The sequence below is a fragment of the Myotis nattereri genome (assembly GCF_964212035.1).
Source record: "Myotis nattereri genome assembly, chromosome: 5".
Classification (NCBI taxonomy): Eukaryota; Metazoa; Chordata; class Mammalia; order Chiroptera; family Vespertilionidae; genus Myotis; species Myotis nattereri.
In genome coordinates this window covers 15,954,428-15,971,503 of record NC_138080.1, presented here as the reverse complement: position 1 = coordinate 15,971,503, position 17,076 = coordinate 15,954,428, and the positions used below count along the sequence as shown (strand labels likewise).

General features: G+C 36.9%; 1 protein-coding gene across 2 annotated transcripts in view; it reads left to right on the top strand.

Moving 5' to 3' along the window:
• XPO7 (exportin 7) overlaps positions 1-17,076 on the top strand; it is a 96,039-nt gene that overhangs the window by 51,399 nt on the left and 27,564 nt on the right. The window contains exons 2-8 of one of the 2 annotated variants that reach the window (XM_081091797.1): positions 6,515-6,661; positions 8,947-9,040; positions 9,598-9,764; positions 10,802-10,867; positions 13,733-13,837; positions 15,809-15,974; positions 16,559-16,632. In XM_081091797.1, the coding sequence (XP_080947923.1) occupies positions 6,515-6,661; positions 8,947-9,040; positions 9,598-9,764; positions 10,802-10,867; positions 13,733-13,837; positions 15,809-15,974; positions 16,559-16,632 (819 nt within the window). Of the gene's footprint in view, positions 1-6,514; positions 6,662-8,946; positions 9,041-9,597; positions 9,765-10,801; positions 10,895-13,732; positions 13,838-15,808; positions 15,975-16,558; positions 16,633-17,076 lie in introns of both variants that reach the window. The other variant, XM_081091796.1, reaches the window with a different exon arrangement.

The following is a 17,076-nucleotide window of genomic DNA, read 5'->3' as shown; positions in this document are numbered from 1 at the left end:
ATCTGATTTACTTATACAATTAAAGTAGGAAGAACGGTATATTGCAATCAGCATTTTAGAATTGGGGGTGTCTTTTAAAAACAATATAATAATACCCATTTATTTTACACATGATAGAACTGAAGCTCAAGGAAATTAACTTGCCCAAAGTCACCCAGTTAATTACTAAGACCAGTATCCAATTGCTTAATTCTCCATCTAATTCTTTTCTCTGCCTAAATTTTATGTAGCCCCTTGTACTCGAAAGTTCACATTTGGCACAAAGTTAGTACCCAGAGTTAAGCCAAAGTCTGTTGTACTGCCATATGCTCACTGTTTAACTTTGACTTCCCAGAGTGAACCACTGGTTTGAGATAAAATTCCATTCAAGCGAGAAACTCAGATGTCTGCAGTGTCCAGGTGCTTAGGGACTGTGGTGACCTAGAGCAGCCTGCCCAGAGCACTGCCTTAGTGTCATCTGATTAGTGACACTCGAACATGCAGGTCCAGTATTATAAGATCTTCTCATTTTTGATGGGAAGCTAGAAAACCAGGTATTAATATGAAATATTGGTAACTATGTTAAACTTTAAATCCAAAGTTTTAAACCAGATGAAAAACAGAAACATGGACCAGTTTGAGGCACCAGTTTGACACCAGTGCTTCAGAAAATTCAGCTTTCACTACAGCTTGTATTTCTCTGCACCACTAGTGACTATGAGAAGGGACCAAAACCAGTTTCTAGGGACATGTTAAGTGAAACTGTTGAATTAAATTTATAAGTCAATAAACCACTAAGTGGCCAGGCATAGTTAGTCTGGCAGTATATATGTGTTTACATGTGTCTTGGTTGCCTATTACCCACAATGCAAAATCATGTGTTTATTACAACTTAGAATTGATTAGTAGTTTGAAAGGTGAATTTTGCAGTCTCATATGTTCGCAGACTTGCCATCCTTATCTAATGCATGCAAGGCCCTTGCATAGCATTATCACTTGCCAAAAATATGTGTTTTATCTTGTTTTACAGCAATACACATTACACAGCATCTGCAACCAAAAAGTTTTACTCACCCTCTTAGTACTCTCAGAAACAAAATGTCCCTAAATGCATCCAAAAGTCCTACCTTATTTATTTACTGAGAAAATAATGGGACTTGTGGTTCTAAACATTCTAAATCTAAAGTGCAGTTGTTGGTTATTGATGAACTTCTTTTCCAAAGTATCAGAAAGAAATAGATGAGAGTAAATACCTGGGGAATGTGGGGAAAATGGTGGCATTCATTCATCCATCTGTTTTTAAAGCTTCTTATTGAAATAAAATATACAGAAAAGTACACTAATTATAAATGTACAATTAATGGATTGTGAAACCAGCACGCAGATTAAGAAATGAAATATTGCCCTAGCTGGTTTGGCTCAGTGGATAGAGCATCACCCTGGAGACTGAAGGGTCCTGGGTTCAATTCGGTCAAGGGCACATGCCTGGGTTATGGGCTGGATCTCTGGGGGACGAGGCGAGGGGGGGAGGCGTGCAGGAGGCAGCTGATCAATGATTCTCTCTCATCATTGATGTTTCTATTTCTCTCCCTTTCCCTTCCTCTCTGAAATCAATAAAAATATATTTTTTAAAAATGAAATATTTATTCATAATACTATGATGGCTTTCTGTTTGGGAACTATTACATTTAGTGCTGCCATGAACATTCTTGTACATGTTTTTTTGGTGGATTTAGCACATACATCTACCGGGTGTGTAACTGGGAGTGGAATGGTTAGGTCATAGGGTATCCATATGTTTAGTTTCATAGATGGCTGCCAGTTTTCCAATGTGTTTGAACCAACTCAGACTCCGCTAGTAGTGTATGAGTTCCAGTTTCTTAGCCACTTGATCTGGGCATTTTCATTTTAGTCATTCTAATGGATAGCTCATTGTGGTTTGAGTTTCCATTTCCTGATGATGATAGTTGAGCTGAAGCACCTTTCATTTGTTGTTGGCCATTCGGATATTCTCTTGCAAAGTAGAGATTCAAATCTTGTGCACTGGCTTCGTAAACTTTTTTCTTTAACTTTTAAAAATAAACAGTTTGTATATGTAAACATTCTCATTCAGAGAGCCATCTACTTTCTCCCACTGGCCCCACTGCAGTGACATCCTAGAGATCTAATATATGTATAAAACCAAAATAGCTTTGACCTACAAGATTGCTGTCTAGATTACTTGATAAACAAGAGGAAACTTTGCATGGAATGTTCTTTTCAGGCCCTTTAAACCGTCAATATTTATTAATGGTAACAAAGAACAAAATAAAAGTGGTAATAAACAGACATATTTTTTAAAAATTTAGCCTTTTGCCTTTTTGGTTTTATGAATTCTGATTGGAAACAGAATAAGTTGTTAATTGGTAATATGTTACTAATTAGAAGAGTTACTTTAGAAGAAGAATGTAACTTAAATTTGCTCAATCTGTACAGTTGTTGGGTGTGTTTTTTCCTGCTTATAAGTAGTATATGGTTGTGATAAGAAATTACGGAAATATATATAACATAGAAATTAAGTCTCCCATAATCTCACCTCCAGAGATAATTGGTTTGTATTCATCCACATTTTCATCTATGAATTTGATAACATATATCACACATGATATACTCTACATACTGTTTTGCCACTTTTTTTTCAACCTCTCAATAATTATTGTTACTGAATTTTTAGGAGTTTTAGTATATCACCTTTTAAACATTACTTGTAGATCTTTAACATGCTTTGTTTTCTGACAGGTTCAGTATACATCTTTTAATATGTTTAACACAGTGTTCTCTAGAACACAGAAAAATTCCAACTAAAGGTCTAAATTGATGGAGTTTATAAACAGATTGAAAATGGCTTGATTTTATTTCCCAGCAATTCTTTTTATATTTAAGGCATCCTAATCATGAAAATTCAGCTGTTAGGTTGGTAATTCTACTCTATATTCTTCATGAAAACTTCTCTGGGTTGAGCCTGCCTTTACATTTTGTGGCTTCTGATCATTCCAGGTGGTTCCGGCAGATGTGCCCTGCAGAGCACCTGCACAGTCACTAGCCATCCATATGTTTAGCTTTCATATGATGGCTATGTTGTGCTTGTTTTCTAGTTCAGTAGTTGGCATTAGTGGGAATGTCATCAAATCCTTTTTCAAAGAAAGTAGCCTCGTCTCTTGTAAACCTCCAAGTGGATATTTTTTAAAGCAGTGAGACTAATTTAAAAGTATATACTGTTAGGCTTTTTTAGAAAGCATGTTTTACAAATTAATAAAAATAAATTCCAAGGTATTCTACTTTGTGGGATAGTATATAGCATCTAATGTACAAACAAAATTTTCATTTTCTTCTAATCTAGAGGCAACTCTTCAGATAAATCATTATATTCTGAGGTTCATAGTCTGAACTGGTAGCACCTTATATTGAAAAGAGAATAATTGAGCTACATTTTCTCTATCCGGGTTTAAAAGACTATATTAAAAATAATGTTGCTAAACATTGAGGAAGATATATTCTCTTTTTTAAAAAATATATTTTTATTTATTTCAGAGAGGAAGGAATAAGGAGAGAGAGAGATAGAAACATCAATGATGAGAGAGAATCATTGACTGGCTGCCTCCTGCAAAGCCCCCTACTGGGGATTGAGCCTGCAACCCAGTCATGTGCCCTTGACTGGAATCGAACCTGGGACTCTTTAGTCTACAGGCTGATGCTCTATCCACTGAGCCAAACCAGCTAGGGCAAGAAGATATGTTCTCTTAATACCTTCATTGTAACTATTGCTGGTGAATCGTGTGGTCTAGGCTTAGGGGTTTGATCGCCTTGCGTTTTTTACTAAAGCAATACTTTGTTAGTTGAAGATTGCCTTCCAGTTCTGTGAAGTATTTCACCCCAACCCAACGGACTTTTCTGTTGCAGCGGGACCAGATGGAAGCTTCTCTGTGGATTATAGGTTTGGCCATCTCAGGAATAGAAAATAGGCATTTTTCTCTGGGGGCTTCTGTGTGACTGAACTGGCATCATGTGGTAGCCATCCTTAATAAGACATGGTGAATGGGAGGAGGTTTCATACAGGTGTGACCAAGCAAAAGGGGAAGATGCTGGGTTTGTATCCTTGTTACCCTAAATGTAAGGTACTAGTCTTAATAGCTAATCAAATAAGATAAATTATTTTATTCTGTGACCAGAAAAAGGTGATTCAGATTAATCTATTGGGTTTACTTTGGGAACATGAGGATCCAAAACAAAATAATGTAAATGTCTCAGCCCCTCCTTCTATGGGGAGTATGGGCAAATATAATGACTCTCAACCCTGTGGATTTTAGATGTTTCTACTAATTGTTTGGGAAAACAAAATTGTTCCCTATTTGTACTTCTGGAAACAAAGAAGTAAAAGCTCTAGTTCTCCAAACTGTTTGTGTAAATAGTCAAATTACTTTTGTTTTTTAAACATTCTTGTTTCCTGAGCTGAAAACTCATTACCAGACTTACCCTGCAGTATGTTTTTTCTCTGCTAAATTAAAGCAAAACAACAACAAAATGCCCACCATAACCTGCATGTCTGTTGTTAGCCGTAAGGAACTACTGGTGACAGATGCTTAGCCATTGTGTGAACAACTTTGTTGTAATGAACATAAACAAGAGTTGCACTGGAGGTGCTACCAGGAACTGATTGATCAGACTTTAAGGATATCATTATACCTTAAGCAGCAGGACTGTTCAGGGAATCTGCTCTGGGTGTGGTGGCTGTGGAGGTTATGAGGCTGCTGCTAATACCCAATACCAGATTTTACAGCTGTCTTCCCATTTAGTTAAAATAGTTCTTCCCGTTTAGTTAAAATAATGTGTTTCCTTTCTTTTAAGTGAACCGTTTTATAGGTGGAGGGAGGAAAAGCTTGTCTGCTAGGTTGAAACAAAAACTTTGCAAGGGAGATTTAATCCCTTGCTTAGATGTGGGAATTTATAATTAAACTGATTTGTCGGTAGGGTCTTGGACCAATATTGGCAAGCAGATCACTGCCTTTCATATGTGTTTTATGGAATATTTGTAATCAATTCTTTGTGTTTATAAGCTATGTGAAAAAAATCCACATACTACTAACAGAGCTTTATTCCTTGAGATCTTTGCAAGCACACTTTTCTCTGTGCTTTTGAATTGAAAAAGGTATTAAATGTAAGTTAGAGAGGAACCAATTAAACACAGGCCTAGTCAGAGCCGAGATGTTGTGAAGGGTGATTGGTTTGTTTTATTGTTTTGCTGTGTTCTTAGGGGTCGGGGGACTCTGAAGGGAAACTGGTGATCTTGGAGTGTCAGTATTTGTCTTTCTGGTTTTCTTTAGGTTAATGTTTGAAATTTATTAATCATGTTGAGTAAAATAGGTATCCTGCTTAGTGGGAAAACTGATTTATAGTCACAGCCTAGTGAAATAACGTGGTAATAAGTCTTGGGCAGACTGTGGCTGTGCAATATTATTTTAGGCTATTCACCCAGGTTGGTTTTTTAAAATATTTTTTTTCTTATCAGAATTGTCAATTCTAGTAGTGAAATTCTTCGAACTGTGTAAACCACATCTTGCTTGCTACTGTAGAAAATAGGCATAGATTCCTTTTTAAAGTCCAAACCATTCCTTTAAACACTAACAGATGTTTTTGCCTTCTCTCTAGTTAGGGCAGGGTGATATTAAGTCAACTCTTACTAGTTCTTTCCTCTGCTTTTTAACACCGCATTAAGTGGAAGTAGATTTGTGTCCCTCTGGGGTTTGACCAAAGCACACGCCCATCCCCTTCCTGCTTGTTTGGAACTGGTTCAAGATTTGGAGAGAAGGGTTTATTTGGGGGCGTTCCCCTTGTCTTATCTCTGTGTGAGCATATGCGAGGGTTGAATTTATTTTGACCCTGCCATTTAAATTTGGAACCAAAGCAAGAGTTTAAAGTACAACAGAAAAGACTCCTGGCTGCGGAACTTTAGCCATGAGGGACCCAGGGAGGAAGGTGCGTATGTACATACATTCTGAAGTTTTCTTAGAGAGGTTGGTATCTGTATGCATGCACATAACTGTAAGCTAATAACTACTTGGCAAAGGGAAAAATGTAAAACTATGTAAAGATATATGTGACATTTAGAGTATGTGTTTATGTGCCTCATTTCACAGCAGTGACTCTAGTATTCATAATTTTGGCAAACAAATACTAAATTTTTATTTGAAAGCTTTTAGGTAAAGCTTAGGAGAATGGGTATTTTCAAGGAAAAAAGGTACGATTTGTGATTGATTTTTAACAGTAACTGAAAAAAAATATAGATTGATTAGGCATTCTATCATTTTGTCTTCTAAAGCATCAAATAAAGAGCTATAAATTATATATATATTATTAGATAAAGGTCACCTGGCTTCTCCTCAGAGTTGAGAAGCAAGTCTCTCTTCATTGATTATTTCTTTTTGTCCAGCAATTTCAAGTATGGTTTCTTGTTTATATAGTAGGCTGTACTGATTTCTTTCTTGATGATCTTTTCCAGAGCCTGGCCCAGTTAGAGAATCTGTGCAAACAGCTGTATGAAACCACAGATACAACCACTCGGCTCCAGGCAGAGAAAGCCTTGGTTGAATTCACCAACAGCCCCGATTGCCTGAGCAAGTGCCAGCTACTCCTCGAAAGAGGAAGTGTACGTAAGATTTGAAAAATCCTAAAGGATAACATGTTTAAGAAAATACATTCTTGTTTAGGGGTGGATTGGGATTCTTCTAGGTGCCTTTGCCTCCTTAATTTTACTTTTAAAAAGCACCATACCTGCCAGATTAGCTAAAAAAAAAAAAAAAAAAGAAGGAAGGCCATTTAGCCTCTTCAGTAAAATTTCATTGAACATACTGAACATATATATTTTGTCCTGTCATTTTTTATGTTGTCTAGTTCTTGGGACTCCTTTTCTGTTTTTTACTCTTAAGTACTACCTCCTTGCAAAGAAGAAAGGACTGTATATAAATGACTTCTTATCCACAAAGTCCATGTCACCTCACAAGTTCCCCAGTTTGTTTTCCTCCTCTGTGCTATAGCTGCTGCTTCTTGCTTTAGAAATATAGGGGAAATGGTCTTGACAATGAAAATTATTGGAAGTTATAGTTTTAAAAATGGAATTAGAACTTCTTCCAGCTAAAAATAGCATTGCAGTGATCAAAATAATACTTTTAATGAGATAGTTTGATAAATATTTTTGGCAAGAAGGGGGTTTGAGGAAGGGTAAAAATCCAACCATCATGAAAGGGCATTGAGAGAGTCAGAATCCCAACCAGACTTAGCAGCTAGTACTATCCTTAAGACCGGAAGGAAATGTGAAGAGAATGAAAGAAACTAATTTGTTGAGAGGTAGAATTCTGGGTGACAACATTTTACATTTTCATTAGTAGTGTTACAGTATTATTCAGTAAACAGAACAAATTACAGTCTAAAAATTATCCTTTAGTAGTTGGAGAAGCTAACTCTTTTTGCAAGTATCTGAAGGTTACAGACTCATGGTCAGAGATTGCATGGTGCTCTGTTCTGTTTTCATATGTAGTGTTTTATATATTTCCTTTCAGTCACTTGATCTTAGGATTGACCCACTTAGATTTGTACTGATGCACAACTAGCTTTTCCACTTGACTCCCTCTCTGACACTATGCTAACTGTAGACGCTCCTACTGACAGTGAGCAGGCTGCAGTAGAACAGGACCTCTGCAGTACTAAAAACACTTCCTCATAGTAGATTCTTCCCTGTTCATCTATATTGACTTCTTAGTGACTTTGGAATTATGTATAGAGACCATTTGCGTGTTTTGTAGTGTATAGTTATACACCATGTTACAGTAGCCTCTCTTACATTATTAGTGATTTGACACACCCACTCTAATCAGTTTAAAACATGTTCAGGGGTGTTGAATAAAAGTCACATGTCAAAGTCACTTTTATAGATTTTTTCCTTAAGTTTAAATTTTTTTTATAACTGGTGGTATAATGTAATGCCTGTAGATAGCCTACTGTCTTAAGGACTTTTAGTTTTATAGACAATTTTCCTTGATCCTTGATTAAATTATTTTAATGGTCTGAGTCTGTCTCTGTTTATGACGTTAGGTAATATAGTCACATGGAGGAATTCGCACATGGCTCCTTCTTGCACATTATGATCAGATAAATAATTCTGATTCTGTATAAGGTTAAAATTCATTAAAATCCACACTTGAGAATATGATAATGCTACTCCATTTCTGTGGCCATAATTTCTCTTTCTCATAAATAATTGTAATGAATTTATTTTAAAACTAGCATATATTCTCCAAAGCTGTAGCTGATTGATAGCTGTGCTGGTGAAAAGACATACTAGTAATTTGGGGGTTAACCGTACAGCATAGTATGGATATTGGAGTATTGGAGATACTGGATTCAGTTTGATCGGGCCTTTTACTTGCTTCTCTCTCTCTCTCTTTATTTATTTATTTATTTACTTATGTCTTTCTTTCTGCCATACTAAATAAATATCTTGAGGTGACGTTGGACTATTGTTGAGGTGAAACTTTTTGAGACATCACTTTAACAAGGCTATTGATGGGAGGAGAGTTCTTGGTTTAAATGAAAAGAGATTTGTCTTCTGAAAACCTTAATACCTTTCTGAAAAGATCCCTTCTCCCATGTGCCCCCTTGAAGTAATGGAAATACTGGATTCAGTTTGATCAGGCCATTTACTTGATTTTGCCCCTTGCCCATGACTGAAATCAGCCAAATTGAGCACATGCTATATTGGCCTTTTTTTCTTAGAATGATAGATGCTCTAAAATCTAGAAGGTTTAATATAGCAAAACAATTTTTTCTTGAATCTGAGCACATATCTCCAAATGAAAAAATCTTATGACTGACTAACTCAATAAAATGTAATTCTACATTTCCCTCCACCCCCTCCCGCCCCCCCTCTTTTCACAGTCATCGTACTCCCAGTTACTGGCAGCTACATGCCTTACAAAGCTTGTATCACGCACAAACAACCCTCTGCCATTGGAGCAACGAATAGATATTCGTAAGTAAAGAATTGTCTATTCTCTCTTAAATTAGTTTGCTTAGTAACGTGCTGGTGGTAATAGTTAAATTTATATTGCTTGTTTGATAATGTCCTGAAATTGCTAAGCATACAGAATATCTGGAATCTAGGTTTTCCCCCACCCCCAGAATTTTGAGCTTATGAAAGTGAAGAGGGCCCAGAATAATTATTTCTAAATAAGCCTAAGTAACCCCTTTTGTTGTCAGAAGGTTTCTTTAATTCAATCTTTACTGCCACTAATAACTAAGAAAATCGTTGTTAAGGATTTTGAATTCTGTGCAGACTGTGATTTAACCATCTAGGAGTAGATTCAAGGCTGCCATACTTCAGATTCTTCATTCTGACAAGTATAACATTCTCAATTAGAAAGCCTTGTCATCTTACACTCAAAGTCCCATTTCTCAGTAGCATGAAGAAGTAAGGGAATTTAGAGTAAATCGCATAATTTTGCCATTTCTTGCACATTTAGTACATTTAAAGATGTATGCCCTTCCCTGACAGAGCCTTATGTCATGTGGATTGTTTTTGCTTTATAGGGAACTATGTGCTCAACTACCTTGCCACTCGGCCAAAGTTGGCTACTTTCGTGACACAAGCACTTATTCAGTTGTATGCCAGAATCACAAAGCTGGGCTGGTTTGACTGTCAGAAGGATGACTATGTCTTCAGAAATGCAATCACAGACGTCACAAGGTTTTTACAGGTATGATGTATATATTTAATGTAATAAGAATGGGAGAAGCAACATGTATATACTTACTTATATACAGTTCTACTCTCTAGAAAGTACACAAAATAGAATTATTTGATATGTTCCCGTCTGTGTCTTTTTACCTTTAATGTGTGTTGGCTTTGTATGTTTACATCAGCACAAACCAACCCTCCTTCATTCTTTCTAATGCCTACATGCTATTCTGATCTAAAATACCATACTTCAGTTAACTGATCTCTTAGGGGTAGGCATTAAGTTTGCTTCTATATTTGACTGTTAAATAAACACTTCAATGACTATCCAAATAGGTAGGTAGGTAGATCAATTTACATATATATCTATCTTGTCATACTTTGAATAAGTGTATTGGGATTATTGGAATTATTCAAGCAAAAGGATATGTGTATTTTGGCTTTTAAAGATATTTCCAAATCGCCCCCCAAAATAGTTTCTTCCTCCAACAATTAGAAGGTGCCTATTTCCCTGTGCCTCCACCCTGAGAGCTCAGCTATTGTATTTTTCCAACTTAATAGATAAAAAGAATTGGTATCTCAGCATTTGAGTTATGAATGGGACAGAACAATTTCTCATAGGTTAATTTACTGCTTAATTTTTGTTTTTCTATGAACTTCCTGCTTATATCTTACGTACATTTTTAAGTCGGCTTCTTTGCCTTTTTCTTGTTGTATACAGTTTCTTTGAAAATTGTTACACATTCATTTGTAATTTATCTTAAGTGTGCTTTGCCACTTTCTCTTTATAATGAGCATGGTATAATGCTTACGGTTATTTTTAAATTATGAAAGGTTTCAATTTTGATGAAGTCATATTCAGCAGTCTTTCTTATGGCAGTTAGGTTTTATGTCCTGCAAAGCAGCAGTTTTGAACTACAGTTCCTTGCTACCTTGTCTAGGCAATGTTAATAGCAACCCATGATTCTGTCATTTCCAAAGTATGACTGCATTTCCAGTGCTGAAATCAAGCTGCACACACCAACTCTTCCTTCTTTTTTTTTTTTAAAAAACCAGGATAGTGTTGAATACTGCATCATTGGCGTCACAATTTTATCTCAGCTAACCAATGAAATTAATCAAGTAAGTGCTACAGCCTTCCTCATTGAAGTAAGTGCCATATTTTTCTTAGTATTGGTGTTTTCTGCTCTGTGTGGGATGATCGTTTTGGCAGTTGTGTGCTTTCGCGGTAAGTGATTAATGCCCTTTTGAAACAAAATAATTGCATTGGGTTTTCCTCTGTAAGTACAACCTACCTCACTCTTTTTGTCGTGGTCCCCTTCTGTTTCCAGAATATTTTACCCCCATCTCAGCTTTCCTCACTGGTATTAATGTTCACTATTAGAGATACGAGCAATGGTCCTACCTAAGTCAAAAGCTTAATGAAATTATTTATTTATTTATTTATTTATTTATTTATTTATTTATTTAGAAATAGTTTATTTATTAATGAAAAAGACTGAGTTTTAAAAAAGGAATCACAAAAGTGGAACCAGCATCATTTGTGTGCCCCTTCTGCTGCATACATTAATACATGTTTATAATCATTTAAAAATAAGTTACCACGTCCGATTATTAAAGATTTTACTGGCAATCTTTTCAGAATTCATAAAACATTCTACTAAATAACAAATCTTTTAAACAGTCATTGATGATACAGATCATTACAGAGGAAACACCAGTGGCTTCTTTTGCTCTGGCTGTTACTTTTCAGTCATTTACTTTTGTATCCAGCTAAAATTTATAATTACTGAACAGGCCAGTATTAATATTAGTTATAATATCTCACCCTTCAGTTGTCAGCTAATAATTACATTGGCATCACTTTTGCTGTTGCTCATAATTGTACAGACATTTTTATTAACACATGAGAGTTTTAACTGTATTGTTACTATTATAAATACACTTGCTTAGCCTATTAAAATCTGGAGGCTGTACGTGTTCTCTGTCACATACAATCCTCATTGTGGTCGATAATTATCAAAATAATAATAGCTTATACCTTTGAGTGATTACTGTGTGATAGGCACTATTCTGAGCACTTTACTTGTATTAACTTATTTCATTCTCACATTAGTCCTAGAAAGGTACTGTGGTTATCCCATTTTCTAGAAAAGGAAAATGAGGCTAAATAATTTGTCTAAGGCAGTGGTTCTCAACCTTCTGGCCCTTTAAATACAGTTCCTCATGTTGTGACCCAACCATAAAATTATTTTCATTGCTACTTCATAACTGTAATGTTGCTACTGTTATGAATTGTGATGTAAATATCTGATATGCATGATGGTCTTAGGCGACCCCTGTGAAAGGGTCCTTCGACCGCCAAAGAGGTCGCTACCCACAGGTTGAGAACTGCTGGTCTAAAGTGACACAGTTAGCAGGCAACAGTATCTGAATTCAAATCCACAGTCTTATTCCAAAGACTGTGCTTTAATAACTTTTAAAAATATATGTATTTTTATTGATTTCAGAGAGGAAGGGAGAGAGATAGAAACATCAATGATGAAAGAGAGTATCATTGATCGGCTGCCTCCTGCACGCCCCCCACTGGGGACTGAGCCCACAACCTGGGCATGTGCCCTTGACCAGAATCGAACGCGGGACCCTTCAGTCTGCAGGTCAACACTCCATCCACTGAGCCAAACCAGCTAGGGCTAACTACTTGTTTAACTACTGTTACCTTTGTAGTCGGAAAGCAAGCATTAATTAAGTGCAGAGATTGTGGGATTCGTGTTCTCTCCTTGTGAAGCTTGGCCTCACAAAATACATCAGTGTTGGTATAAAAAACACTTAAATTTTACTTGTCTTTCTTAAGAAAACAATAGAAGTGTGTGTAACATACTTAATGTAATTATTATTGGTATTAGGATCAGCATAATAGGTTATATGTGTTATAGAATGTATAATCCAGCAGTAGCTTATTTATCTAGGACACTTAACACTAACACAGTGACATTGGAGCTGGAAATGAGGAATATTTTGAACCTCTATATAACTTAATTTGCTGTGGGGCTTTTTAGTTAGGGGGTTGTCAGATTCAAATCAGGAAGTGTATTTCTGTTACCATTCCTATCTGAGCTTAGAAATAAAATCAGGAGGGCCCATAACTTGGCCTGTCTGTCAGAAATCTTGCCTCATTATTCTTTCATGTCCCAAAAGCAAAATGAGCTTCCTCTTGGATGAATTGGTCAGTGCATAGAAAGATTTAAGCTTTCTGGTGGAAAAAATGCCCTGACAACCTTAACATTTTTTTAATTTCTCTTATTGAGTACCATCTACTTATTGAGTAGCGGCAGGAATAGAGGACATACTAAAGAAGTAAAAGATTTAATCCTTAACCACAAAAACCTTTAAAATGTGGCTGAAAAGATGAAAAAGAGGAATAAGTGAACAATACAACCATTTAATTAAAGCGTTCACTCTTGTGATCTGGACTCCACGTAGAAACAAATAGGTTAGAGAAGGAGGAAAGTATTTGCAGGCTGTTGTCATTCATCTGAAGTCCATGGCTGCTGGTTAATGGCTGTTTGGAAATTCTGCGGTAACTTCAGCTCAGTGGGTTGTTTACCAAAACCCAAGCCATGCTACTATGTGTTTTTGAAACTAAACCACAGGATAACATAATAGTAATATTTAGCAGTATCTGCCAAAAATTTGTTAAATTTCACCTAGTTGTAGAGGAAATTAAAACTTTGCAGTGGAGATATTCATTCCTCCTTCTGTCTTCCCTCTGTAAACCTTGGAGACATGATATTCTGGCTATTGGCAGCTTATTGTCCTTTGCATCATCTCACTTTATATGATTTTATAGTAATTTAAGTGTTTAAAATGTATTTTGTATTTATGTTGCTTTTATTGGAAATCTTTCTACTTTATTTGAAGTCTGCATGAAAAAAGAATTTCTTTCCATTTAATTCTAAAACCTGCATTGTTTATTTTTCTGCACAGGCAGACACCACCCATCCTTTAACCAAGCACAGAAAAATTGCCTCTTCTTTCCGAGATTCATCATTATTTGACATCTTCACGCTTTCCTGCAATTTACTAAAACAGGTGAGATGGTAGGCTGGATCCTGCTTCCCTGTTTATTTTGAAAGGGTGACAGATGAGTGACCTCATAGCATTTATGCATCTCTTTAATCACCATCAACGCCTCTCTCATAATACCCCTCTCCAAGATGCTGAAGAAACTTGCTAGCCTGAGCACTGGTGTTGGAGAAAGGATTATGATTCCCTACGGAAGAGCAGTGAGAGAATGTTATCCTATGCTCCTATCTTAAAGGAATCAAGTTTACCACAAAGTTTGAGATTCTGTTGTTTGTTCTTTTTATACCACATAAAATTTTCCTGTGTGGAGCAAAGGCATGTTAACTGTAGTGCTCAGAGAGCAGGCTCAGACGACATTGTTAGCGCACTGAAACTCTGACTCCCTGTACCCTGCTGAGCTAAAAGCAGCCAATAAACAAGCAACATCTGTACGGAAAAGCAGATTTTGGAATTTTAACATCCATTTAGATTTCATAACCTGAAGGGGTAGACAGTATCACATAAGGAAATTACCTGTTTTAAAATAGAACAGTTGGTGTTTCCATTCATTTATTGATAGAGTTGAACGAAGAAATGTTAACTTACATGTTCTACACATTTATAACAATGTTTGGCTGCTTTGACCTTTTAGAAAGATAAACGGGATTAGTCTCTGGCTCTTTGTTCACTTGGGGGACTTGGGGGTTTTTTGTTCTAATTCTCATTTTCCAGTACATCCAGTTTTAGTTTTATTATTATTTGTTGTTATTGTTAATCCTCACCCAAGGATTGATTTTTAGGGAGAATGGAAGAGAGAGGGAAAGACAGAGAGAAACATCAGTGTGAGAGAAACACATCGGTTAGTTGCTTCCTGCACGAGCCCTAACCAGGGCCCGGGCCAGGGAGGAGCCTGCAACTGAGGTACGTGCCATTAACTGGAATTGAACCCGGGACCCTTTGGTCTGCAGGTTGATGCTCTATCCACTGAGCCAAACTGGCTAGGGCCAAGTTTTGATGTCCATCTTTTTCCTCAATTGACCGCTTATCTCGGAATTCCCAGACAGTCCTCCGGTTGAGTGAGCTGCCCAGAAAAAACTATTGTACCCCTGGAGGGGAAAAGCTTTTGAGAAAACTAAGGTTTGAATCCTCCTCACTGATACTATCAAAAACAACTAGTTTCCTGCCAGTGTGGCTCAGTGGTTGAGCATGGACCTGTGAACCAGGAGGTCATGGTTCAATTCCCAGTCAGGGCACATTCCTGTATTGCAGGCTTGATCCCCAGTGTGTGGCGTGCAGGAGGCAGCCGATCAATGATTCTCTCATCATTGATGCTTCTGTCTCTCTCCCTTTCCCTTCCTCTCTGAAATCAATAAAAATATATTAAAAAAATAAAAACAATTAGCCAGCTCTCACCAAATTCATAGCTGGTATGAACTTTGAACATGAGAATCCCAGGAGCTGTGGACCAGTATTGAGCTACATACAGGCAGGTAAACTGTCAGTGAATAAATAAAATTAAGTGGTGATTTGTTTTAGGTTTGGTTTGAAAGATTTTGTTGATTCTGATGATGGTAATATTAAAAAGAGGAAGGAAGGTAGGACAGGATATAAAACTTACTAGAACTCCCTCCCAGAATTTAATTCTAGCCCTGCCTAGACATAGCTAGAATTTCACATGCAAATGAAGTAACCACACATATTGCTTCAGGATTCCCTGTGGCCACCGTGTCTACATGGAAAGAATAAGTGTCAAAGGGGGGATTTCTTTAAATACCGGCTTCATGTTTTATGGTAAATGTGTTGTAATAGTAATGAGGAGCTAGGGTTTTCATCGTGGCATTAAGGTAATAGAAGTGCAGCATCTTGTGGCAGGGGAAACATCACTTTTCTGTGTTGAAATGTAGTCCTCCCTTTCTGGCTCAACAGCCTGCTTGTGAGTCTAGTAGCAAGCTTGGAAGAGGAGTGGTTGCTTGGGGCTCATTATGGTAATTTTTACAGGCTTCTGGAAAGAATCTAAACTTGAATGATGAAAGTCAACATGGTTTGCTCATGCAACTGCTCAAACTCACTCATAACTGCCTAAACTTTGATTTCATCGGCACATCTACTGATGAGTCCTCAGATGACCTGTGCACAGTACAGATTCCCACCAGCTGGAGATCAGGTAATAGCATCGCCCCACCTGAAACAGGCTGCTGCTCAGCTCTGCGCCGTATCTGTAGGATGGTCTACAGGACCCCTGGAGTCCCTTTTTATTGTACAAGAGCATTTATCATTTCAGCATCTGTCTTTATAAAGTGAGGGAAGGTTCTTGGAGACCTTATGGATCGCCCAGCCTGGAAGAACTCTTAATTACTGACCAGTGTGACTTTGACCTTCTTACATTAACCACCTAGAGACTTCCGTTAGGTTATTCATTTGAGGTAATGTCTAGCTTTAAAAACAAAATCAAGCAAAAGAACATGTGCTTATGTTTGTATGTTCCTAAGGATAAAAATTCTTGCTATGAACAGAGCCCTATTGTCTTAAGTTTCTGAGAATCAGAAGAATGAATCTATTTCTCAGAAGAGCTAAAAACTACTTCTTAAAAAGGAAAACAAAAAGCCCTTATTAGCTTATCACTTTCAAAGGACATAAGCACCATGTAAGTGAAGAAAGCGGGAAGATATGCTCCCAAACGTAGTGCCAGCACTCAGCCAGTGGCAGTGTGCAGACGCTCAGTTAAGTGCTTTTGTGTCTTTCTTTCAGCATTCTTAGATTCTTCAACTCTGCAGCTGTTTTTTGACCTGTATCATTCCATCCCTCCTTCATTTTCACCTCTGGTGAGTCAGTTTCTAAAGCAAACCTATTTCTGGAAAATAGCAATGGTGAATGAGCCTTATGTTCACTTTGTTGTACAAAATCATAGAACTAACGCATGGAAATACTAGGGTTCGTTATCTAGCCAAGGTCAAGCTTATAGCTTAAAAGTTCTTGCAATAAAGTCTTAATTATTTTAAAATTATTCCTGTTTAATGACAAATTGCTGCAGATGTCAAGCTCTTTGGGTCTCATCTTGACTTTTTACCTCAAATTGTCAAGCTGAAGGTTGTCCTGACTGAGAAGTTTTAAAAATCCCTCAAACATAAGTGATAAATAGAAACTGTCATAAGAAGGCAAATTTGCATACTTATTTCTAAATAGCATTTGAAAGCTTTTGGGAATGATGCATTTCTCCTTTAAAACAATAAACTCCTCAAATCACAGAATTCATTCAAGTCCTAAAA